The 24,740-nt window shown below is 34.1% G+C and overlaps 1 protein-coding gene across 4 annotated transcripts in view; it reads right to left on the minus strand.

The window, feature by feature from the left end:
- Positions 1 to 24,740, minus strand: part of EIF2AK2 (eukaryotic translation initiation factor 2 alpha kinase 2) — a 59,446-nt gene that overhangs the window by 25,927 nt on the left and 8,779 nt on the right. For all 4 annotated transcript variants that reach the window (XM_074288187.1, XM_074288188.1, XM_074288190.1 and 1 more), the window contains exons 3-6: positions 23,676 to 23,790; positions 17,284 to 17,447; positions 5,733 to 5,859; positions 5,222 to 5,301 (exon numbers count right to left, since the gene is read on the minus strand). In XM_074288187.1, coding sequence (XP_074144288.1) covers positions 5,222 to 5,301; positions 5,733 to 5,859; positions 17,284 to 17,447; positions 23,676 to 23,790 — 486 coding nt within the window. The remainder of the gene's footprint in view (positions 1 to 5,221; positions 5,302 to 5,732; positions 5,860 to 17,283; positions 17,448 to 23,675; positions 23,791 to 24,740) is intronic.

Consider the following 24,740-nt stretch of genomic DNA (forward strand, 5'->3'; position numbering starts at 1 on the left):
AGAGAGAGAGAGAGAGAGAGGAGAGAGAGAGGATGTATAGGCTAGTATAAGAGATCAAGAAAAAAACCTTCCTGGAAAAGAAACCAAGATGGTGGAGTAAAAGTAAGGATTCACCTGAGCTCTTCACCTTTAAATAATGACTCTAAACTAATTCTAGAGCAGCAGATCCCACAAAAAGACAGAATGAAACAATTTTCCAAGTCAAGATAACTTAGAAGGTCAAGAGGAAAGATTTATTGCACCAAGGTGAGAACAGAATGTGCTTCAGGCCACACAAACCAAGAATAGGTCTTAGAATGACCAAACCAGTGGCAGAGTAGCAGTTTCCAGACCTCTCAGTCCACATATGCCAAAGACAGTTTAGGAGGTTGGCAGAAAAGGTTTGTCACACTTAAGGGAGAGTCACATTGCAGCACAGGTCATGCTAGCAGAGCCCCAGGAAACCAGAAGCAGACCTTGGAAGCCACTGAATCAGCAGCTGCAACAGTGTCTTCCACAGCTCTCAGCCCACAGATGCCAAGGGGGTCAAACAACTGGTCAAAAGGAGACTACAAGAGTGTCTTTGTTAATACTGAGGCAGAACCCAGCTGCTTTGCCCATATTCAGATCCAGATCTCAATCTTAGGGAGTAATCCCAGGGCAAGGTAGTACAACAGAGCTTGCAGCCACAGTACAGCAGAGACTCTCCCCTCACAGTTCAGGGCAGGAAAGAGTGCTTGTGATTGCTCACAGACCAGAGCCTAAGCCAGGAAAGGAGTAAATACACTTCTCCTTAGATGGTACTACTTTGGAAGAACTGAAACTTAGAGGTCCCTAGAAGTATCTCTGAAAATAGATGCAGAAAACTCCTGGTTTGGGACAGTGCACTTCTATCCTGGAAACTGAGCCCTTCTTTAACAAAGGACTCAAAGTAAAGTAATAGGATGGGGAAATGAGCAAGCAACAGAAAAAGATTCTGAAGATAGAAAGTTACTATAGTGATGAGGAAGATCAAAACACAAATGCAGAAGAAGGTAACAAAGTCAAAGTACCTACATCCTTCTCCAATTGATAAATGGTCAAAGGATATGAACAGACAATTTTCAGATGATGAAATTAAAACTATTTCCACTCATATGAAAGAGTGTTCCAAATCACTATTGATCAGAGAAATGCAAATTAAGACAACTCTGAGATATCATTACACACTGTCAGATTGGCTAAGATGACAGGAACAAATAATGATGAATATTGGAGGGGCTGTGGGAAAACTGGGACACTGGTGCATTGTTGGTGGAGTTGTGAAAGAATCCAACCATTCTGGAGAGCAATCTGGAATTATGCCCAAAAAGTTATCAAACTGTGCATACCCTTTGACCCAGCAGTGCTACTACTGGGCTTATACCCCAAGGAAATACTAAAGAAGGGAAAGGGACCTGTATGTGCCAAAATGTTTGGGGCAGCCCTTTTTGTAATGGCTAGAAACTGGAAAATGAATGGATGTCCATCAATTGGAGAATGGTTGGGTAAATGATGGTATATGAATGTTATGGAATATTATTGTTCTGTAAGAAATGACCAACAGGAGGAATACAGAGAGGCTTGGAGAGACTTACATCAACTGATGCTGAGTGAAATGAGCAGAACTAGGAGATCATTATACACTTCAACAATGATACTGTATGAGGATGTATTCTGATGGAAGTGGATATCTTCAACATAGGGAAGAGCTAATCCAATTCCAATTGATCAATGATGGACAGAATCAGCTATATCCATAAAAGGAACACTGGGAAATGAGTGTAAACTGTGAGCATTATTTTTTTTTTCTTCCCAGATTATTTTTACCTTCCGAATACAATTCTTCCTTTGTAACAATAACAACAACAAAATTCGGTTCTGCATGCATATATTGTACCTAGGATATACTATAAGACATTTAATATGTATGGGAATGCCTGCCATCTAGGGGAGGAGGTGGAGGGAAAGAGAGGAAAATTTTGGAACAGTAGGGAGTACAAGGGATAATGTAAAAAAAAAAAAAAAATTACCTATGCATATGTACTGTCAAAAAAAATGTTATAATTATAAAAATTAATTTTAAAAATTGGAAAAAATAAAAATAAAATGACCAAATGAATACTTTCAAAATGGGACAAAATTTTCACTTTCTTTACCATTATCAATACAATTTACGTGTAAGATCCTTAATCTAATTAATAAATCTTTAACTTATTACCAAAAAAAAAAAAAAAAAAAGTTCCTACATCCAAAGTCTCCAAGAAAAATAAAATGGTCTCCGATCACAGAAGAGCTCAAAAAGGATTCTGAAGGGGCATCTAGATGGTGTAGTAGATAGATTATCTGACCTGAAGTCAGGAGGACCTGAGTTCAAATCTGTCCTAAGACACTTAATACTTCCTAGACCTGGGCAAATCACTTAACCCCAATTGCCTCAACAACAACAAAAATTTTGAAAATCAAGCAAGAGGTAGAAAGGGAAAATTGGGAAAATGAGAGTGAAGCAAGAAAATCGTGGAAAAAAGTCAACAATTTAATAAAGGGACACAAAAATACTGAATAAAATTATACCTTAAAAAACAGACTAGGCAAAATGGCAAAGAAAGTACAAAAAGCCAATGAGAAAAAGAATGCCTTAGAAAGCAAAACCAGCCAAATGGGGGAAAAGCCACTGAAGAAAACAATGCCTTTAAAAATAAAATTGTCTAAATGGAAGAGACAGTACAAAAGTTCATTGAAGAAAATAATTCCTTACAACAGTCTTTATGAGAAATCAAGAAACAACAGAATAAAACCAGAATGAAAAAAAAATAGAAGGTGATGTGAAATACCTCATCAGAAAAACAACTGACCTGGAAAATAGATCCAAAAGAAATAATTCAAAAATTATTGAAAGCCCCAAAAGCCATGATCAAAAAAAGAGCCTAAACATCATCTTTCAAGAAATTGTCAAGAAAAAAATGCCTTGATATTCTAGAACCAAGAGATAAAAAGAGATTTAAAAAAAGAGAATCTACCAAGCTCCTGAAAGAAATCTGACAATGAAAATTCCCAGGAATATTATACTCAAATTCTAGATCTTCCAGGTGAAGGAGAAAATATTGCAAAGCAATCAGAAAGAAACAATTCAATTATAATGGAGTCACAGTCAGGATCACACAAGATTTAGCAGCTTCTAAATTAAAGGGCTGGAAGGCCTAAAATATATTTCAAAAGGCAAAAGACCTTGAATTACAACCAAGAATCACCTATCCATCAAAACTGAGTATAATCTGTCAGAGAAAAAAATGGAATATTAATAAGGTAGAGGACTTTCAAGCATTCTTGATTTAAAAAAAAAAGACCACATCTGAATAGAAAATCTTATTTGTAAATACCAGTTTCTAGAGAATCATAAAAAGATAAACAGGAAAGGCAAATTATAAGGGACTTAATGAGGTTGAATTGCTTGTATTCTGCATGAGATGATACTCCTAATTCATAAGAACTTTATCATTATTAAGGCAGTTAGAGGGAATATATTTAGACAGAGGTCATAGGTGTTAGTTGAATGTAAAGCAATGATATCCAAAAACAATTGGAATTAAGGAATACAAGAGAGATAGGCTGGGAGAGAGAAAAGGGAGAGGTATAATAGGGTTAATTATTACAATCACAACAAAAAACTTTTACAGTAGAGAGGAATAGAGAAAGTAAGGGACAGTGAGTGGAACTTATTCTCATCAAAATTGGCCTAAAGAAGGAATCACATACACACTGAATTGAGTATAGAAATCTGTCTTACCTTACAGGAGGATAAGAGAAGTAGGGCAGTGATAGAAAGGAGGGCAGATTAGGGCAGGGGATAGTCAGAAGCAAAACACTTTTAAAGAGGGACAGAGTGAAAGTAGAGAATAAAATACATGGGAAAATACACTTAGTAAGAATAATTGTGAAAAAAGTTAAAGCAAGTTTTTCTAACAGAAAGCTTCATTTCTCAAATGTATAGAGGACTGAGTCAAATTTATAAAAATGAGCCATTCCTGCAATGATAAATGACCAAAAGATATGGCTAACTATTGCCATATTTTAAAAATGCTCTAAGTCACTATTGATTGGAGAAAATGCAAATTAAAACATTTAAAACAAATTAAAACAGTACTGTTTTATTATTTATTCTGTACTATTAGCTAATAGTACAGAAAAGGAAAATGACAAATGGTGAAAGGGATGTGAGAAAAATGAGACATAAATGTATTGTTGCTGGAGTTGTGAACTTATTTAACAACTCTGTAAAGCAATTTGGAACTATGGCCAAAGGGCTTTAAAACCATGTAATACTCTTTGACTTAGCAATACCACTTCTAAATCTTTATTCCAAAAGTGATCTTTTTTAAAAAAGGAAAAGCACCTTTATCTACAAAAATATTTGTAGCAGTTCTTTTCTAATGGCAAAGATTTGGAAATTGAAAGGATGCTCATCAATTGGAAAATGGCGGAGAAAATTGTGGAATATGATCATAATAGAATATTATTCTGTTATAAGAAATAATGAGCAGGATGCTCTCAGAAAAACTTGGAAGGACTTCCATGAGTATCATGATGCAAAGTGAAATGTACTGTGTATAAAGCAATATTGTATGATGATCAGCTGTAAGTGACATAACTATTCTCAGAAATCCAATGATCCAGAAGAAGACTGAAAGACTTATGAAGAAAAATGCTATCCATATACAGAGAAAAAATTGGTGGTGTCTGAATACAGATTGAAGCAAATTTTTTTAACTTTATAATTCTTGAGGGGTTTTTTTGGTCTGTTTTCTTTCACAATATTATTATTATGGGAATGTTTTATATGACAACACATACATAATCTATATCAACTTGCTTGCATTCTTTATGAAGGGAGAAGGAAGAGAAGAGGGGAGAAAATTGGAGCTCAAAGTTTTAAAAATGAACGTTTAAAATTGCTTTTACATATAATTGTAGAAAAATAAAATACTAAATTTAAAAATTAAAAACCCTTTACTGAAGACTACTCAAATATTAGAATAAACAAAAGAGAAATTAATTCATAAGAGCATAAGAAATATAAAAACAAAGCTAAGAAATAAGTATTTTAAAGATAAAATGTCTGCAAGGAAAAAAGCCAAATATTAAAAATAAATACTGTCTTTATGACAAGCAGTGGATAGCAAGTAAAATTTACTATACCGAACCATAAGTATTGCTTCATACTTACAAGGTTGATGTACTCATAGATGTACTGCTGGAATCGGTACATGCAAGGGCACAAGCAGAAGAAGGTGTTGAATCACTTTCCTAAAAGGAGAAAAATCCAAAGTTATCAACATAAACGCTCAATGTTTATTTTTCCTAGAACTGCAACTGAAATGCTGCCTAACAATATCATGTAAAATCACAGATTTTATAAAAGGTTTTTTCATTAGTTGACTGGCTGATTTGGAATTATAAATCACAGAATCACAGAATTTGAAGTTGTAAAGCCATAGGAACCCCATATGTGAAAGAAATCCTAACTATAACATTTGCAACAAGTGTAAACTAGTACTTTCTTTTGGCCAGGAGATTGAACAAATGTGTAACTAGCAAGATATAAGAGAGAATAAAAAGGAGAGTCATTATGTCTCTGGACAATAATTTCTTATATCATCATAGAATCAATCTGACTCAAATCAAATTAAAGTGAAATTTGAACACAAGAAAAGTAAGTCAAAAGATAGGTTAATTACCTGTGAAATATCACCTAATTGCATCTTCTGACATGCAATCTTAGCTGCAGCTTGTTTAGCTTCTTGTTTACTAGATCCTGTACCAGGACCGTAGCTTATCTTCCCAACTTTGCAGATATAAGCAAAACTAGAATAAACAATAATGGAAAAAGTTATTTGAGTTTCAATATGTATCAAAAATCTAATGCTTTTAAATTTCTAGGATAAAGGCCTCATTTCTCAAATGTGTAGAGAGCTTAGTCAAATTTATTTTTAAAAAAATAAGAGCCATTCCCAATTTATAAATAACCAAAAGATATGAACTATGTCCAAAGAGCTAGAAAATCATGCAAATCCTTTGACCTAATAATATTTCTACTAGACATGAATCCCAAAAGAGAATTTTTAAAAAGTAACAAATTACAAAAATATTTATAGCATCTCTTTTCTCACGGCAAAAAAAATTGGAAACTGAGAGGATGTCCATCAATCTGATGGAATGGTTGAATAAATTACGGCATGCAATTATAATGAAATACTATTATTCTATAAGAAATGATGAGAAATATGCACTCAGAAAAACTTGGAAAGTCCCCCATGAATTCAAGCAAAGTAAAATGTACTATGTAAAGAGTAATAACAATAATCAGCTGTGAATAAATTTGCTATTTTCAGCAATACAGTGATCCAAGACTATTCTGAAGGACTTATGATACAAAATGCTATTCATACCCAGAGAAAGCACTGATTGTGTCTGAACACAGATTGAAGCACACTTTTTTTTTAACTTTTTTTTTCTTGAGAGTTTTTTCTGGAGGAGGGGTGGAAGGGAGAAATCAGTTTTCTTGTACAACATGACTTATGGAAATGGTTTACATGATTTCACATGTTCCTTCTCTACAGAGTAGGGTGGGGAGAGGAAGGGAGAGAATTTGGAACTCAAAGTTTTAAAAATTGTTTTACATAACTAGGGAAAATAAAAATATATTTTTAAAGAATGCAATGCTTATTTGGAACTATACTCAAAGAGCTATCAAACTGTGCATCCTTTTTAATCCAGCAGGCTCTCTATTCCAAAGGTCTATATTCCAAAGAGATCATAAAAAGGGAAAACACATGTATGCAAAAACGTTTGTAGTAGCAAGGAACTGGAAAGGGGAAAAGGAAGGTGGATGTCCATCAATTGGGAAATGGTTGAATAAGTTATGGTAGATGCATGTAGGAATATTATTGTTATATAAGAAACGACCAGCAGGCTGATTTCAGAAAGGCTGGAGAGACTTAGATGAACTGATGCTAAATGAATTGATGGAACCAAGAGAACATTATACTCAGTAACAAGATTATGTGATGATCAACTTGTGTTGGACTTGGCTCTTTTCAAAAATAAGATGAACAATAAAGACAATTCTAATAGACTTGTGATGGAGAGAGGCATCTGCATCCAGACAGAGGAGTACGGGGATTGAATGTAGATCACAACATAGTGCTTTCAATTTGTTGTTGTTGTTGTTTACTTCCTTGTGTTTTTATTTTTCATTTTTTCCCTTTTGAACTGATTTTTCTTGTACAGCATGATAAACATGGAAACATATTTAGAATAATTGCACATGTTTAACCTGTATTGGATTTTTTGCTGTCTAGGAGAGGGAAGGGATAGGAAGGGAAGAAGAACAAGGATGAATGTTGAAAATTATTTTTGGATATATTTTGAAAAATAGAAAGCTATTATTATAAAAAATTAATGCTTTTTAAAATGCTATTTAACATAAGCCCTACGAATGGTTTTGCTAAATCAGTTTCTTCTATAAATTAAAACTTCAACCAAACATCATAGAAGCAAAGAATCACAGAAATCCAGGAAGGACCTAAGTGACCTCTAAATAAGCCCAAGAAATAATCCAAGAATTTGTCCTGGAGGGTTATAACATGAAGGAAAAGTAGAAAAAGAAAAAATTCATTGATCACCACCTCAATGAGATCCTTAGTCATAAACACATAGGAATATTATTGCCAAATTTCAAAAACCCCAGATCAAAGAGAAAAATTTGTAAGAAACAAGAGAAAAACAATTCAAATATGTTGGAGCTACAATTAGAATTGTAAAGGATTTATTAGCAATCACAATCAAAGACAACAGGTCCTGGAATCATATCTAAAATAATCAAAAGAACTAGATCTGTGGCCAAAAATGTCATATCTAGCAAAATTATAATATTGAACAAGAAAAAATGGATATTCAATAAACTTGTAGATTTTCAGGACTTTCTATCAATAAACCCAAGCTTAAAAGAAAACAACAATATAAGAGCCAATATCAAAGATCAATTTCAAGGAATTCAACATGAATACATTGTTTATGCTTTTTTTACATGGAATATTTATAGCATATGTTTAAGATTGACATCAGCAATAGGACAGCTCAAAAGAAAGATTGGGGGAGGAGGCATTAGATGGACAGGTGGACAGGAAAGAAAAGGGAGGGATTCATGGCTGGGGGGAGATTAAGTAATAGCAAGGCAAGTTAGCAGCTCATTAAAGCAAAGGAAAGATGTGCATCTGTGTGTGTGTATATATATGTGTATGTATGCATCTACCTATGTATATATAAATATACATATAGCTATATTTATGGCTTGCTTGGGGGGGTTGGGAAGATGAAAGGGGGGGAAAAGAAGTAAAAAAGGTATGCATCAGAGAACAAAAGAACAATTGACAAAGAAATAAAGAAAAGATAGACATTCATGAATATAATTTCTTCTATTAATATATATATATATATGTATATATATATATATTATATATGTTTTCTTGAACTGGTGTTTGTTGTTATGTATTTTGAATCCTCCCTGATGTTCTGCTGAGCAGATAACAATGTTCTCTCTTGTTTCATTTTGTTTTATATTCCTTTTCTGTTTTTCTTATTCTGCTTCTTTCTTTCTTTCTTTCTTTCTTTTTTTTTTTTTTTGTGAGACAATTGGGGTTAAGCGACTTGCCCAGAGTCACACAGCTAGGAAGTGCTAAGTGTCTGAGGCCAAATTTGAACTCGGGTCCTCCTGACTTCAGGGCTGTTGCTCTATCCACTGTACCACCTAGCTACCCCTGTTATTCTGTTTTTTAAATTTAGGGAATTTTTTTTAACTTGCAGGAAATGTATGTCTGGATTAGCTTTCTGGAGGATCTCTGGACTGGCCTTGGTCTTAGCAGGAGAGTCACCATGAGGATGGTCAGGGATAGAGTCTGGAGTCTGGAGTCTGAGCTTGAGCTCACACTCACTCACCCTGTCTCCAGTCTTCTCAGCCCTTAAATACCTTAGTACAATTACATCACTACAGGACACTGAGCATGTGCCAACTGTAGAACCATTACATCATTATATCACACAAAGTATATGTGAACTAGAAAACCATTATTTCATCAATCATACTAAGTAAGCACCTTGCTGTAAGTATCTTTGCTTCAAATATACTTTTCTCAGAGTTCCAGACTTCTACAGGTTATTTATGGAATTTATCTCAAAGGTCATTTGAATCAAAACATATCTGAATAAAAATTCCCTCTTTAATCAGTACTATTCTGTAAGAAATAAGTAATCTAACTTAAAAAAAAAAACAACTATATGAACTTTTTTTTTTATTATGGATGGGATTTATTTATAGTAGATTCAGATTATTACATTAATACTTTTCATGGAAATATATTTTTTCAAATGCTGCTATCTTCTAGCTATAGAAGATCTCCTTCTGTGCATTCTAACAGCATAAAAAAATCATATTCTGATATTCAGGTACCTGACAGTATCCATGGTTCTCCCAAAACAAATGAGTTATGTGAGTCAGAGAATATGTAAGAGAAAAAACTAACAATAACTTTTATATAATGCTTACTATGTGACAAGCACTGTGCTAAGGGTTTTAATAATTATCTTACTTGATCCTCACAACCACCTTAGGAATTAGGTGCTATTATTATTATCCCCATTTTACAAATGAGGAGCAAACAGTAATTAAATGATTTGCCATAGGTCATCCAATTAGTGATGGCCTGAGGCAATAACTGAACTCAGGTCTTCTTGATTCTACATGGGGGGGGGGGGGGTGTGTGTGTGGAATGTCTATCCACTATACTCTCTAAATGTCTTTTTACTTGGAAGATCTTTGATGTTACCTACTTTCTCCCATCAAGAAAAATCTGTGAAGTACATTTTCAGACAAGTTCTATATATAGATTTGTTTTTCTTGACTATATTTACATGCTCCAAAGAAGGGCTTTTATTTGAGGGGTGAGGGAAGAGTGAGGAGGATAAATTATATCTTGTTCTAGTCCCCATAACTACCTTCCATCTTCTCTTTGGTGTACTAAGTTTATAAAGTAGCCAGTATAAAGTGGCAATAGCAAGAATAAAGATTACAAAGGGGAACCTAGAAATCATGTATAAATTGTCCTAGAGATCAAAGGAGCATAATTTACAAATTATATCCTATAGTAACCCCATATCACATGCTACTAATAGGTGCTACACTGAATCAGGGAAAAGCATCTAGGTTTTATTGTCAGGGATTTGAGACCCTATGATATATAAAAATCAGACAAGTTCCATTGATATCTACAGTAAGACAGAAAATATCAAAAAGTACCAATGTTTACTTAAAAGTTTTACCAACAACTTTGAGATGATTTAGATACATTAATGAACTAATCCCAAGATGGCATAGGTAAGAGCCTATTTCCCCCCAAAAAAGCCTATAAAAATCAGACCTCTAACTCCCAGTCTCCAAACATTCTTCCACCTCCCTCCAATCCAGGCTTCCAAGTCTAATCCATGGTTATGTGATTCTCAGGGCCTTCTCCATGCTCTTCCCACATTGCTTAACTTCCTCCACCACTTATTCTTTATCTCTGTGCTGTCTACCTTCGCGTTCTTTTTTTCACTATTCGTCTCTATACTTTGTGTGTTTTTTTCTGGCTTTGAAATTTTCTGTGCACAATTACAGTGAGACTGCAAGAAATCTTGTGCTAGGATGGTGCAGATCTCCGGAAGTTCTCCCAAATTCTGCTCCACACCACAAGAAAGCCTCCTCAGAACCGATCTAGAAGCAGGGAAGCAGCTTACCCACACAGCACGACAGGAGTGGAAGGGGAACCCCAGAGCCCTAGCAGCTGGCCTCACAGCACAGAGCCTGAAGCAAGGTTCCAAGCCCAGGGCAACCCCCAGTGAGGTCCTACAACTCCAGCAGCCCTTTGCACATGTGAGTAGTCTGGTGAGTAAGATGATTTTGCCCCAGCAAACCCATCCCTTGGTCCCACTGCTGACCAGCAGTGAAGCCCTCATTATGAACAAGAAAGAGCCTTTTCCTGTAATGTCCGGGCTAGCTCTCTGGAGGGCCTTGGGACCCTGCATCTAGGGGAAGGCAAGAGGGAGCCCCAAAACATACAGCTTAGAAAGGAAGCCTCGCCTCCAGAAAAAGCAAGCAGTTAAACTCTGAGGCCCACTGAAAGCCAACAGTAAGACACAAAGTCCCAACACAAAAAAGCTGGGGACAGTGCAGGATCAGAGCCCAACTCTCATGTAAAAACACCAAATCACCAAAAAAAAGCCTGGAAAAATTAGCAAAAAAAATCCCCCAAAAAACAAAAAAAGAACTTGGCTAGAGAAAGTTACTATGGTGAGAGTGAGCAACAAGGCATAAAGTTAGAAAAGGACACTAGTGTCAAACTAGCCACACATGAAGACTTAAAGAAAAAATGCAATTTGGTCTTATGCCCAAAAGAATTCCTGGAAGGGCTTTAAACATTTTCATGAGATGAACTGTTGCTGAGTGAAATGAGCAGGACCAGGAGCTCATTATATACTTCAGCAGCAATACTATATGATGATCAATTCTGATGGACGTGGCCCTCTTCAGCAATGAGATGAACCAAATCAGTTCCAATAGAGCAGTAATGAACTGAACCAGCTACACATAGGAAAAAAAACAATCTAGAAAAAGAACAAAATAAAAATCTCCAATTAAACACCAAATTGGAAATCTTCAAAATCAAAGGAGAGATTAATGAAATTGAACTAAAAAATAAAACTAAAAGATAGCTTTATGGGGGAAAAAACCTATTTTAAAATAGATAAATAATTAAATTTATTTTTAAAAGAAAGAAGAAAATCAAATTGCTACTATCAAAAGTGAGAGGAATGAATTCACCACCAATAAAGATGAAATTTAGGTGACTGTTAGGAGTTATTTTGTCCAATTATATGCCAATAAGTTTGACAATCTAAATAAAGTGGATAATTATCTACAAATGTATATTACCCAGATTAAAAGAAAAAAATACTTAAATAACCTAATCTTGGAAAAAGAAATTGAACAAGCCATCAATGGACTTCCTAAGAAAAAATTCCCAGAACCAGATGTATAAGCAAGTGCTTTGTATCAAACATTTAAAGAACAATTAATCCCAAAACTATATAAACCATTTGGAAAAATAGGTGAATTCCTTTTTTGACACAAATATGGTACTGCTACACAAACCAGGAAGAGTCAAAATAGATAAATAAAATTATAGACCAATTTCCTGAGTCAATATTGATGAAAACAATTTAAATAAAATACTAGAAGAAAGATTACAGCAATATATCACAAGGATTATACACTATGAGTAGGTGGGATTTATATCAGGAATATAGGGTTGATTCAGTCTTAGGAAAACTATCACCATAATTGACCATATCAATAACAAAACCAGTAGAAATCATACAATTATCTTAATGATGCAGAAGAAGCCTTTGAGAAAAATACAACAGCCATTCCTATTAAAAACACTAGAGAGCATAGTAATGGATGGAGCTTTCCTTAAAATGATAAGTAATGTTTATCTTAAAACATCAGCAAATATTATCTGTAATGGGGTTAAGCTAAAAGCCTTCACAATACAAGCAGGAGTGAATCAACGATGCCCATTATCACCTCTATCATTTAATATTGTATTATTTAATATTTAATGTTAGCTATAGCAATAAGAGAAAAAAAAGAAATTAAGGCAATTAGAATAGGCAACAGGAAACAAAATTATCACTCTTTGCAGGTGGTATAATGTTTTACTTAGAAAATCTTAGAGAATCAATTAAAAACTACTTGAAATTACTAAAAACTTTAACAAAGTTACAGGATACAAAATAAACCTACATAAATCATCAGCATTTTTAACCATAGCATAACCAACAAAGTCCAGCAGCAAAAGACAGAAAGAAATTCCCTTTAAAATAATTGTAGAGGAAGATTCTGGGAAGATGATGGAATAGGGCAGAACATTCTAAGCTCTCTGGATTTTCCCCATAAAATCAAATTGGCCTCGGGGCAAACATAGACCAATGAAAAGCAAATAAGATCTGGAGTAGAACAGGGATCCTCCTGGGACAACCATGAGAAGATAGGAAGAAAGACCCTAGGATTGAAATTTAACCTATGTGAAATGTAAACACCTCCAGGTTAGCTTGACAGAAACAGCAAGCCAGGAGCCCTGGGGATAGCAGGTTTAGGAGATAATTTCAGCCCCAACCTAAGGAACTTTCACTTCTGAACAGCGTGGGGGTCCCAGTGCTGTCTGAGTCTAGGAAGATGTGAAAAGAAAGTCAACCAATTAGAAAAGATGATCCAGAATCTTAATGAACATAATAACTCTTTGAAAATTAGAATTGGACAAGAGGGAAACCAGTAAAGCTATAAGAAACCAAGAAAGAGCAAAGCAAAATATAAAGAATGAAAAAAAAAAAAAAAACAGAAGAGGATATGGAACATAAGAAAAAAACAACAGCAAAATTAAGAATAATATTGAATGGGGGAAATGGACATTCAATAAGGACAAACTATGTTTTTATATGTAGAAATATAAAACGTGTTTAAGATTGACATCTTTGCTGAGTGAAATGAGCAGGACAAAGAGATCATTATATACTTCAACAACAATACTATATGATGATCAATTCTGATGAATGCATCTTCAACAATGAGATGAACCAAATCAATTCCAATAGAGCAGTAATGAACTGAACCAGCTACACCCAGTGAAGGAACTCTGGGAGATGATTATAAACCACTACATAGAATTCCCAATCCCTCTATTTTTGTCCACCTACATTTTTTATTTCCTTCACAGGCTAATTGTACACTATTTCAAAGTCCGACTGTTTGAACATGTATACATATATTGTATTTAATTTATACTTTAACATATTTAACATGTATTGGTCAACCTGCCATCTTGGGTGGGGGGGAAGGAGGAGAAAAATTAGAATAAAAGGTTTGGCAATTGTCAATGCTGTAAAATTACCCATGCATATATCTGGTAAATAAAAACTATCTATCTATATATGTATATATATATAAAAGATTGGCATCAGTAATTAGGTAGTTCAAAAGAAATATTGGAGCAAAGCTGAGTAAGATTTGACTCTAAAAACAAAATTGTCTAGGAAAAGGTAAAAACAGTAATTATGATGAAAAACCAAAAAACAAGCTAATTCCCAAATAAGTATTTCAAAATTATATTCTCTTTTTTGTGTAAATGTGGGGAATAGGAGCAAACATTGCATTCACCATCAAAGTTGGTTGGTACATTGTTTATGACCTGAGGAATGTCCATATTCATGTAATTAAATATCCTTGAAGTACTGAAGAAATTATACAATATAGACCATTTCTGTTCTGACAATGAAAAGAGTAGGAAAAGCCTTCATGAAGAAAACTTCATATATGTGAAGACATTCCATTTATTCAATATTTATTAAATTCAGTCTCTATCTGCCCTTATGAAGCATATGGTCTGTTAGAAAAAATAAGATACAAATTGTTTTCACATTATGACATGTAAGAAAAAAAAATAACTGTAGCTAATACAAAATACTTGGGAGTCTACCAGCCAAAACAAATATGGGAACTATGTTGTTACAATTATAAAACACTTTTCACATAAATAAAATCGGATCTAAACAATTAGAAAATATTAATTGCTCAAGCTGTGGGATAAACAGCTGTGAATAACTTTGTTATTCTCATCAGTACAATGATCAAAGACTACTCTGAAGGATTTATGATGAAAAATGCTATCCATATCCAGAGAAAGAACTGATTGTGTTTGAATACAGACTGAAGCATACTTTTCTTTTTTTTCTTGAGGTTTTTTTTTTGAGGGGGTGGGAAAATCTATGTTTTATTTTGCAACATGATGTTTATGAAAATATTTTGCACAACTTCACATAAGCATTCTCAGTGGAGGCAAGTGATGAGAAAGGGGAAGAATCTTGAACTCAAAATTATAAAAAACAAATGTAAAAAATTGTAACATAACTGAGTAAAATAAAAATATTTTAAAATATTAATTGCTCGTGGAAAGGCTGAGTCAATATGACAAAAATGATAATTCTACCTAAATTAATCTATTCAATGGCATACCAATCAAACTAAAAAAAATATTTTCAGAACTAGAAAAAATAACAAAATTCAACTAGAAAAACAAAAGTTCAAAGATATAAAAAAAAATGAGAAAGAAGGTGGTCTAGCCTTACCAGATCTCAAAAGTGCTAATTATCAAGACGATCTAATATTGGCTAAAAAATTGACTCAGAGTACAAACTACATTATCATAAATAACAGTAGTAATCTAGTATATTATAAACTGAAAGAGTTAAGCTTTTGGAACAAAACTCATTATTTGACAACAGTATGGCAGACAATGGGTGTAGAATAATAATATCTAATATTATATACCAAGATAAGACCAAAATGGATACATGAATTTACACATAGAGGTTGAAACCACAAGCAAATTAAGAGAGCATAGAATAGTTTATCTTTCAGATTTATGGATAAGGGAAGAATTTAGAACCAAAGAAAACATAAAGAGGATTACAATATATAAAGCAGGTTATTTTAATTACATAAAATTAAAAGTTTTTGCCCAAACAAAACCAATGCACCCAAAGTTATAAGGAAAGCAGAAAAGGGGAGGAAGGAAATTTGGCTTCAACTATTTCAGATAAAGGCCTCATTTCTCAAATATATAGAAAACTCAGTCAAATTTATAGGATTAAAAGTAATTCCCCAATTGATAAATAGTCAGAAGATATGAAAAGGCAGTTTTCAGATGAAGAAATCAAAGCTATTTCTAGTCACATGAAAAAAATGTTCTAAATCACTATTGATGAGAGAAATGCAAATAAAAACAACACTGAGGTATCACCTCACACCTACCAGAGCAGTTAATATGACAAAAAAGGAAAATGGTATAAAATACATATGGCCAAGGATATGCACAACTGACTAATAGAGAGAGACAGTCATTAAGTGAGAATGAAGTACTGCAGATAGACCAGACCAGGTGCTGCATGAGGTCTAACTTTAGAGGAAGAGCCCTAGCACATTGAGATGGCCCTCGGAAAGGACTTATGGAAAGTAAGGCAGAAAAATCATTTAGGTTAAAAGTAAAGGCACGAAGGATTGCAATCAGTATCAGAGAAGGAAGTATCGACACTGACAGGATCAAGGATTCATTTAAGTAAGTTATTTATCACAAATCTTTCTTTTTCTCATCATAATAGTCCATTTCTAGATTTAAGGAAGAGAAAAAGATCTCAAGCTCAATGGGCATTTGTCCATTTATAACTGATTGATACCAAAGCAAAAGATACAAAGAAGAAATATTTTGGTCTAAGACACTGATATCGAAGTTCCTTTAATTATATAACTATGGTACCTGTAGTATCCAACGAAAGGTTAATCCATTCTTCCAAGATTTAAGAATGATTTGTGAGTAACCAAATCATTTGCCCTTCACAAATGCTCCAACATAGGGAAAACAAACCCTTTGAGAAAGGTAGCATGGTAAAGTGGGTAGAGGACTAAGTTTATAACCTAGAAGACAGTCTAAAAATTTTAAGCACCCTTTGCCACTTTTCCCACCATTCTGTCACCATCATTGCAGAAGAAGAAAGGAGTCATCTGGGGATGAGACCCACTTAAAAATTGTTCATTGTTTTATTGAGTTCCATGGTCCCTTTTCCCCCACCAAAAAAAATTCACAACCTAGTAACTATCTTTCTAATGATATGCCTCTTCTCAATTAGCTAAGTTGATCCTTAGAAAACAAACTCTTTTACTAGAGGGATCGATATTTTAAACTTGTCCAGCATGGAAAAACTGATCAAAAGGGGCAGTGAGATGGTTCAATGGATAGAGCACCAGCCCTGAAGTCAGCAGGATCCGAGTTCAAAATCTGGCCTCAGACACTTAACACTTTCTAACTGTGTGACCCTGGGCAAGTCACTTAACCCCAATTGCCTCAGGGGGGAAAAACTGATCAAAGCTCATACTCCATTGGCCCAACTTTTGAAAATCTAGAGTCACCTTCACACAACAATGAAGCAAGAGAGCAGGACTTTGTAGAGTTTTCCCCACATATCATAATGAAAAATAAAGAGTAAAATTCTTAGAATTTCTAAAACATAAACCATGAAAAGTCATAGTATTGTTAAGACAGAAGCAAGCATTAAATAAAGAAAAGGACCAAAATAATTCCTCACCTTGAAAATCCAGGTGTTGGAGGTTGTTTGATAAAATCCAAAGTGAGTCTCTTCTTTTGTACATTCTGGTTGAGAAGAGCAATATAATTCATACTGGGCGGTGTTTGACTTTCTGAGACACTTGAATTTTGAGATGGTTGAGGTGACATAACGGAGCTCATATCCTACAAAGTAAAAACTTTTTAGAAGGCTTATTTGACTCTTCAAAGTTTTCCCTCCTTAAATAAAGTAAATAAAAAAATAACATACAAAATATGACCTGTACTTCTGGGTCATGTGAACAAGATAGAGGACTAGACATTTTCCCCCATTCTCTAGAACCTCTCAAAAATACTTCAAAAAGCAAGAATATTAAAAGAAACACAGATTTCAGATATCCATCTTCCAGAAGAACATAGCTTTACACCATAATGAAGGAAATAGTAGGAACTTCTGAACATAAAAGAATTAAATTCCAATTGGAATAATTAACATATTGCTTCTAGGAAAAAAAATACCTAATGGCTGCAAAATCCAAAACACTAAGTGGTTAAATTTAATTTAATTTAGAAACAAGTTCTATAAGTCATTAGAAGAAAGACCTTCAAATACAAAGCCAAATACACTTTAATAATACAAGACTATTCAGTATCCATTAGAAAAAAGAGGAAATGTAATAATGCTTCAGAGAGTATTGGAATTCAAGATGTAGCCAGGGTCACCTAATCTGTAAATTTGAATTTAACCATACAGAACAACAACAACAACAACAACCACAACAACAACAACAAAAAGAAAAAAAAAATATATATATGGAGATCCAATAATAAAAGTATAATATACTATTCTAATGACAATATTGCTTCAGTTTCTTCATTGGTTTATATTCAATACATATTACATGTTTTCCTTTTCAGGTTCTTGGATTTTCTCACGTAAGTGTGTGTGTGTGTGTGTGTGTGTGTATAAAACACTTCTTAATATACAAGTCTACCTTATCCCATACTGAATTTGCTAATATGGTAAAATTTTAAAAATAAAACTTACTCTCCAAAGCCATATTCTAATTATAGTCATTATTCTACCAACTCTCTCTTGTGTGTCTTCTCCTCTGAAAGATTTATTTTATATTCTTGCAAGAATGAGTGCCTAGGTTAGTAGACAATATACTACTATTTGGAATTAATCGAGTGAAGCTACTCTCATGGGAATGTAGCCTAAAACTATGCCTTAATTGTGCCTTGAGATTTTATAATAACAAAAAGAGCTATAGCTTAAAAAATTGCAGGTGTTTGTCCCCTCCTATTTCCCTCTTAATTAGAAATACTTCTTTTAAAGGTAATGATGGCTTGGAATGCTTTTATCCAAGGATAATATAAACGATTTCTATGTCTGTGTAAAGTAATTTGGAAATTTGTTTGAAATATGATAGTAAAAGCAATTTTAAAGGCATTCTAATTAAAACCCACTAAAGAAAGGGATATAGAAATTGTAATGTAATTGCACTGATAGTGTTAACAGAAGATTTAAGAATTAGGTAACTTTAGGAAAACAAAAAAAAGCAGTTTTCTATTACTTTAAAAATACTAGCTACAAACAGCCTGCTTTTGAGTTATCTGGAGTCAGACTTTTGAGAGCCTTGTCAGTAAAAACTGACTTAACTCTTAACTCTTTTCCTGCCTCACAAAAGAGAAATGATTTTCATGAATTGGAAAATAACGAAATGGCAATTCAGTTTGTCTAGAACATTTAATCAGAATCTAGGAATCTCATTAATTAAAGTTGTCAATTTTGAAATCTGTTCTATCTCAATTTTAAGAATTGTCTTGTTGGGGAAGCTAGGTAGTTTAGTGGATAGAGTACCAGCCCTGAAGTCAGAAGGACCTGAATTCAAACATGGTCTCAGACATTTAACACTTCTAGCTTATGTGATCCTGGGCAAGTCACTTAACCCCAATTAATAAACCCAAATACCTCAGACAATAAGAATTGTCTTGTTCTCTCCCTAAAACAAAAGGGAAACTTATTTAAGGGAAAAGAAATTCTAGCTAAGACTATTTGGCTGTTACTTAGGAAAATTGTAAAATTGTTAACTAAGTTATTTGGAGTTATTATTATCACATTAAACCTAAAATTGGTCTTTGCTGTGTGTGGAACAGCAAGAAGGATGAAGTGAAAGCCTTATCAGTTCACCTCTAAGTATGAGATGTGTAATACTTCTTCCCTCTTCACTGGGGGTGGGGAGTGGGGGGAGGTATCAAACAGACAGCCCACAAAGGCACTAAGAATAGTTGGGGTGGGCAAGAGCAAGCTCAGACCCTCCCCTGGTGTCTCTGTCAACTCCTCTTAATTTGTAAGCTTGCCAGTTTTCTTGAAACCACAAGGGTAAGCAAGGTCGTCAGTCCTGAGAAATTAGCCTGCTTAGAACTTACAGTTCCTAAAAAAATGAATGTTTACTAAGAACTATAAACTTGTTAAATGATTGATCCTTTGCACCGGGATAAGTTTAAAAATATAAAACATGTTAAACAAAATCTCCTATGTGTATAAGTCCTGGTAAACTTTTAAAATAAGGTATCCAGCCTTAAGCTGCAATTGGCAGAATTTGCTATTAGAAATAAAATCTCTTGGGACTATAACTGATATTCTTTTAGTTTTGAAGTTGATTTCCTGATCATTGTCATTGGATAGAAATGCCATCAGTTACTCAAAGAAATGCCTTCCTGAACTATGTCATAGATGGATGTCTTATCTCGGCAAGAGTTGGGAGGACAACCTTTGCCTCTGCTTAAGGTGGGATCCTTCTGATTCAGTTTCCCAGTTCTTTGTTTCCCACCTGATTATTCCCGAGTCTGGCTAGGAGGTGGAATTATTACTGCGTGATCAGTTGTCAAACTGTGAAAAATGCTGTTGTAAACTTTGAGGTTGGGTGGGATTGAGAGAGTGGGTACCACTGACCAAGAGGTTTCAGAAAGTGAGAGGTTAAGGAAGAGTAGGATTCACAGAACAATTAAGTGATCAATAGAAGTCTTGAGCAGACAAGAAATGGGGGGAGGGGGGATAGGAAGGCACAGATGGATTCAGCCAATCAGAAAGTCTTGTGGTTTTGAGAAAACCACAAATTTAAGATGATAGCCCATCCAGTGCAAACTTTTTCCTCTTATACCAAATGTCTATAATCTGAGAAAATGGTCAGTAGAAGTCATGAGCCCAGGGAACAAATATCCTAGGGAACACAATGGTTTTCCATCTTAGATATTAAAGATGCTTTCTGTTGCATATCAGTGTATAAAGATTCACAATTTTTTTTTGCCCTTGAAGGGGAAAATCCAGGGGAACAGAACCCTCCCACCAATGAACATGGCCTGTATGGGTTAGATAATATCTCGGAGCCCCACCTGAGAAGCTTCTCTGACTGAAGCCATAGAAACCTCTTCCCCCAGGGCTTTGAGGTTTCTTGGTCTAAAGGCCCACACAGCCTATCAGTCTGATTAAGACTGAAAGCTAAACTAATCTCTTGCCCGGCCTTAGCCCTACCTAAAACCTTTTACACTGCACATTGATGGAAGGCGGGGCCAGGTCCTAGGGGTCTTGACTCAGTCTCTGGAACCCTATCCCAGACCCCTTGCTTACTTCTCAAAGAAACTTGGTGTTTCAACCTGCCTTGGTTGAGGAAATGCATCAAGAATTGTGTAAGTCGTCAAAGGATAAATAAAAGCAGAGGGATTGTGTGAAATTAACTGAATGAAGAATATAGCCTTAAACTATACTTAATTGTGACTTCAGACTTTATAATAACAAATAGAGCTATAGCTAAAAAAGTTGCAGGTGTTTGTCCCCTCCTGTTTCCCTCTTAATTAGCATTTAAGTACTTCTTTTAAAGGTGATGATGGCTTAGAATTCTCTTATCCAAGGATATCTGCTTGGATAGCAGTTCTCTAAGAACAATTCTGAAACACTTGTGATTTTGAAAAAAACACTATCCACCTCCACAAAAAGAATTGATGGAGTCTGAACACAGATCTAAGCATTCTGTTTTTGCTTTTCTAGTTTTTCCAGCAAATTTTGAATTCTTACCCCAAAAGCTTAAATGTTTGGGTTTATAAAATACTAGATTACTATGATCATTTATTACTGTATATTATGTACTTAATCTGTTCACTGATTTACCACTCTATTTCTTAGTATCAGATCGTTTTGATTACCACTTTTTTTTTTTGCTTTTTAATAGATTTTATTTTTCTAAATGCATGCAAAGATGGTTTTCAACATTCACTTTTTCCTTTTTGTATTAATTTTTTATTAAAGCTTTTTATTTTCAAAAATATATTCATGGATAATTTTTCAACACTGACTTTTCCATAGCCTTGTGTTCCAAATTTTCCCCTTTTTCCCTCTCCCCCCTCCCCTAGATGTCAAATAATCCAATATATGTTATAAAGGTTAAAATATATCAACACTCACTTTTGCAAAACTTTGTGCTCCAAATTTTTCTCCCTCTTCTCCCCTGTTTCCCCTCCCCAAAACAGCAAGCTATCTCACATAGGTTAAACATGTGCAATTATTCTAAGCATATTTCCATATTCATTCATTCATTCTAAAAGGGAAAAAACATGAGAACGTTAAAATAAATAAGCAAGCCAACAACAACAACAAGAAGGTGAAATTACTACTCTTTGATCCATATTCAATCTCTGTAGTTCCCTCTCTGCAGATGACTCTATCATAAGTCTATTGGAATTGCCTTGAATCACCTCATTATGAAAAAAGGCAAGTCCATCACACTTGATCATCACATCATCTTGGGTTACTGTGTATGTTTTTTGGTTGGGCTTACTTCACTTAGCATCTGTTCATTTAAGTCTTTCCAGGCTTTTCTGAAATCAGTCTGCTCATTATTTTTAATAAAGCAATAGTATTCCATTCATTCATATATCATAACTTATTCAGCTATTTCCCCAATTGCTGAGGACTCACTCAGTTTGTGGTTCCTTGCCACTGCAAAAAGGGCTACTACAAACATTTTTGCACATGTGGATCCTTTTCCTTCTTTTATGATCGCCTTAGGATACAGACCCAGTAGAGACACTGATGGATCAAAGTGAGAGCACAGTTATACTCTTTGGGCATAGTTCCAAATTGCTCTCCAGAATGACTGAATCATTTCATAATTCCATCAACAATGCATTAATGTCCCAGTTTTTCCATATCCGCTCCAACATCCATCATTATCTTAGCCAATCTGTGGAATTAAACTTCCTTAGATAGGTTTGCCATTTTCATTATATTGGTTCAGCCTGCCCATGAGCAATTACTATCTCTCTGATGGTCTAGATTTGTCTTTATTTGTGTGAAAGTTTTATAATTGAATTCACTTAATCCCTGAATTTGTCTTGACAGGTAGACTCCCAAATATTTTATCTTATCTGCAATTATTTTAAGTGGAATTTCTATCTCTGGTTTTGCTAGTAAAACATGGAAATGTTGGTATTTATGGGGGCTTATTTTAAAGCCTAAAATTCTGTTGAGGTTGTTGTTTCAATTAGTTTTTAATTCATTCTTTAAGATGCTAAGGTGGATGTCATCTGGAAAGAGTGATAGTTTTGTTTCCTCGGTGCCTATTTTTTATTTCTTCTATTTCTTTTTCTTATCTTTTTGCTATAAGATCATCTCTAGTATAATGTTTAACGATAACATTGATAATGGACATCTTTATTTCACTTCTTATCTTACTGTGAAGACTCCAAACTTATTCCCATCATAAATAATGCTTGCTCTTGATTTTAGATAGGTATTATTATCTTAAGAAAAACTCCATTGATTCTTATGATTTCTATTATGAATGGGTTTTGTATTTTGACAAGGGCTTTATCTGCATTTATTGATATGATGGTGTTGTTTTTGTTATTGTTAGTGATATGACCAATTATACTCATAGTATTTCTAATATTATACCAGCCTTGGTATATTCCTGATATAAATTTCACCTGGGCATAGTATATGATCTTTGAGATATGGTGCAATAATATCAAGGAAGTGCTATAATATCCCAATTCGCTTGGGATACATTGAGGAATAGATTTCAGGGATTTATGAACTTAGATGGAAAAACAAATTACATCTTTATTTTCATTGTCCTCTAAATTTAGCCTTTTCTTCAATTATTTTAAGCTATTATTCTGAAAAGAGTTTCACTGCACAAAAAAGTTAAGAAGTCCTAATTAAGGAAATAGCTGTTGAGATTGTCAACAGGGGAGACCTCATCATCAATTCCTATTAGAGTATGGTTTATTTAGTCTCCTTCCCATTGAAGTTAAGATTTAAATCCTTTAAACCCACAAGAAGTTGTGAAGATATCTTCTACATTTGATAGAAAATAGTGTTTATTCCTTGTAAAGGAAAAAATGGCTCACCTCTTTTTCTAGTATGAGAAGAGCCTGCTTAGCAGCAACATTTTTTGCTTCTTTCTTTGATTTGCCTTTACCTTCTGGAAAATCTCTGTCTCCTATTACAGCTTTGAATGTAAACCTGAGTGGGAGAAAAAAGATACATGTGATTTTACACTTAAATCCTCTTTTTAAGGATAACATTTTTAGATTATTTTCAACTCAACTTTCTACCTCCTATTTTCTCTGTTGGAAATGTACTGTGACAGTGAAAAGAACATTCAGTTTGTCAAAGAAATGTGGGGAAAATTGTATGAACTGATACAGAGCAGTATCATCAGAACCAAGATAAAAACTTCCACAATGACTATAGCAATATAAATTATGACCAAAAGCAAAGGGAATACTAAATGAAGGAAAAATTTATTGAGAAAAGTTAAAACCTAGCTCTCTCCTCATTTCATAGAGGTGTATATTACTATGATAGAAAACAGTATACATTATCAAGAATAAGCTTTCTATAAAAGACAGTACTAGGTTGGTTTTCTTTGGCATGCAGGAAGGTTCAATCTGGAGAGGTAATGGAAAAACACTGGATTATATAGATGAAAAGGAAAGAAAGAAAAGAGGGAGGAAGGGAAATGAGTGATAAACTGGAAGAGTATTAAAATGTTGTGAATATAAAAGAAATAGAAAAGATCTCCTCACCTCAAGGAACTTAGAATCCAGCTGAGGAGACATTGCATACAGACTTGAAGTGGCTTAAAGTAACTTAAAGTAACTCATAGAAAATTTAAAATCTAAATTAATACATAGTCAGCTTTTAACTCTCTGAAGTACCTGAGTAATTAAAAGTAATTTCAAGGAGTAGATATTAAAAAATAAAAAAATTCAGATTTGGCATTAATAGGTATTTTTATTACATTTTAGTAAGAGTTTATCTCTTGGACATCAGGCAGAGGGAAGATTAGTTTACAGCATTTCCAAAAAGATACTGAAGCCATTTGTGATAAGTTTTTTCTATATAAAAATTTGGAAGTAATTTAAAAAAAATTTTTTTTTATTCATTTTTCCAAATTATCCCCTCCCTCC

This window comes from Sminthopsis crassicaudata, chromosome 2 (assembly GCF_048593235.1).
Source record: "Sminthopsis crassicaudata isolate SCR6 chromosome 2, ASM4859323v1, whole genome shotgun sequence".
Classification (NCBI taxonomy): Eukaryota; Metazoa; Chordata; class Mammalia; order Dasyuromorphia; family Dasyuridae; genus Sminthopsis; species Sminthopsis crassicaudata.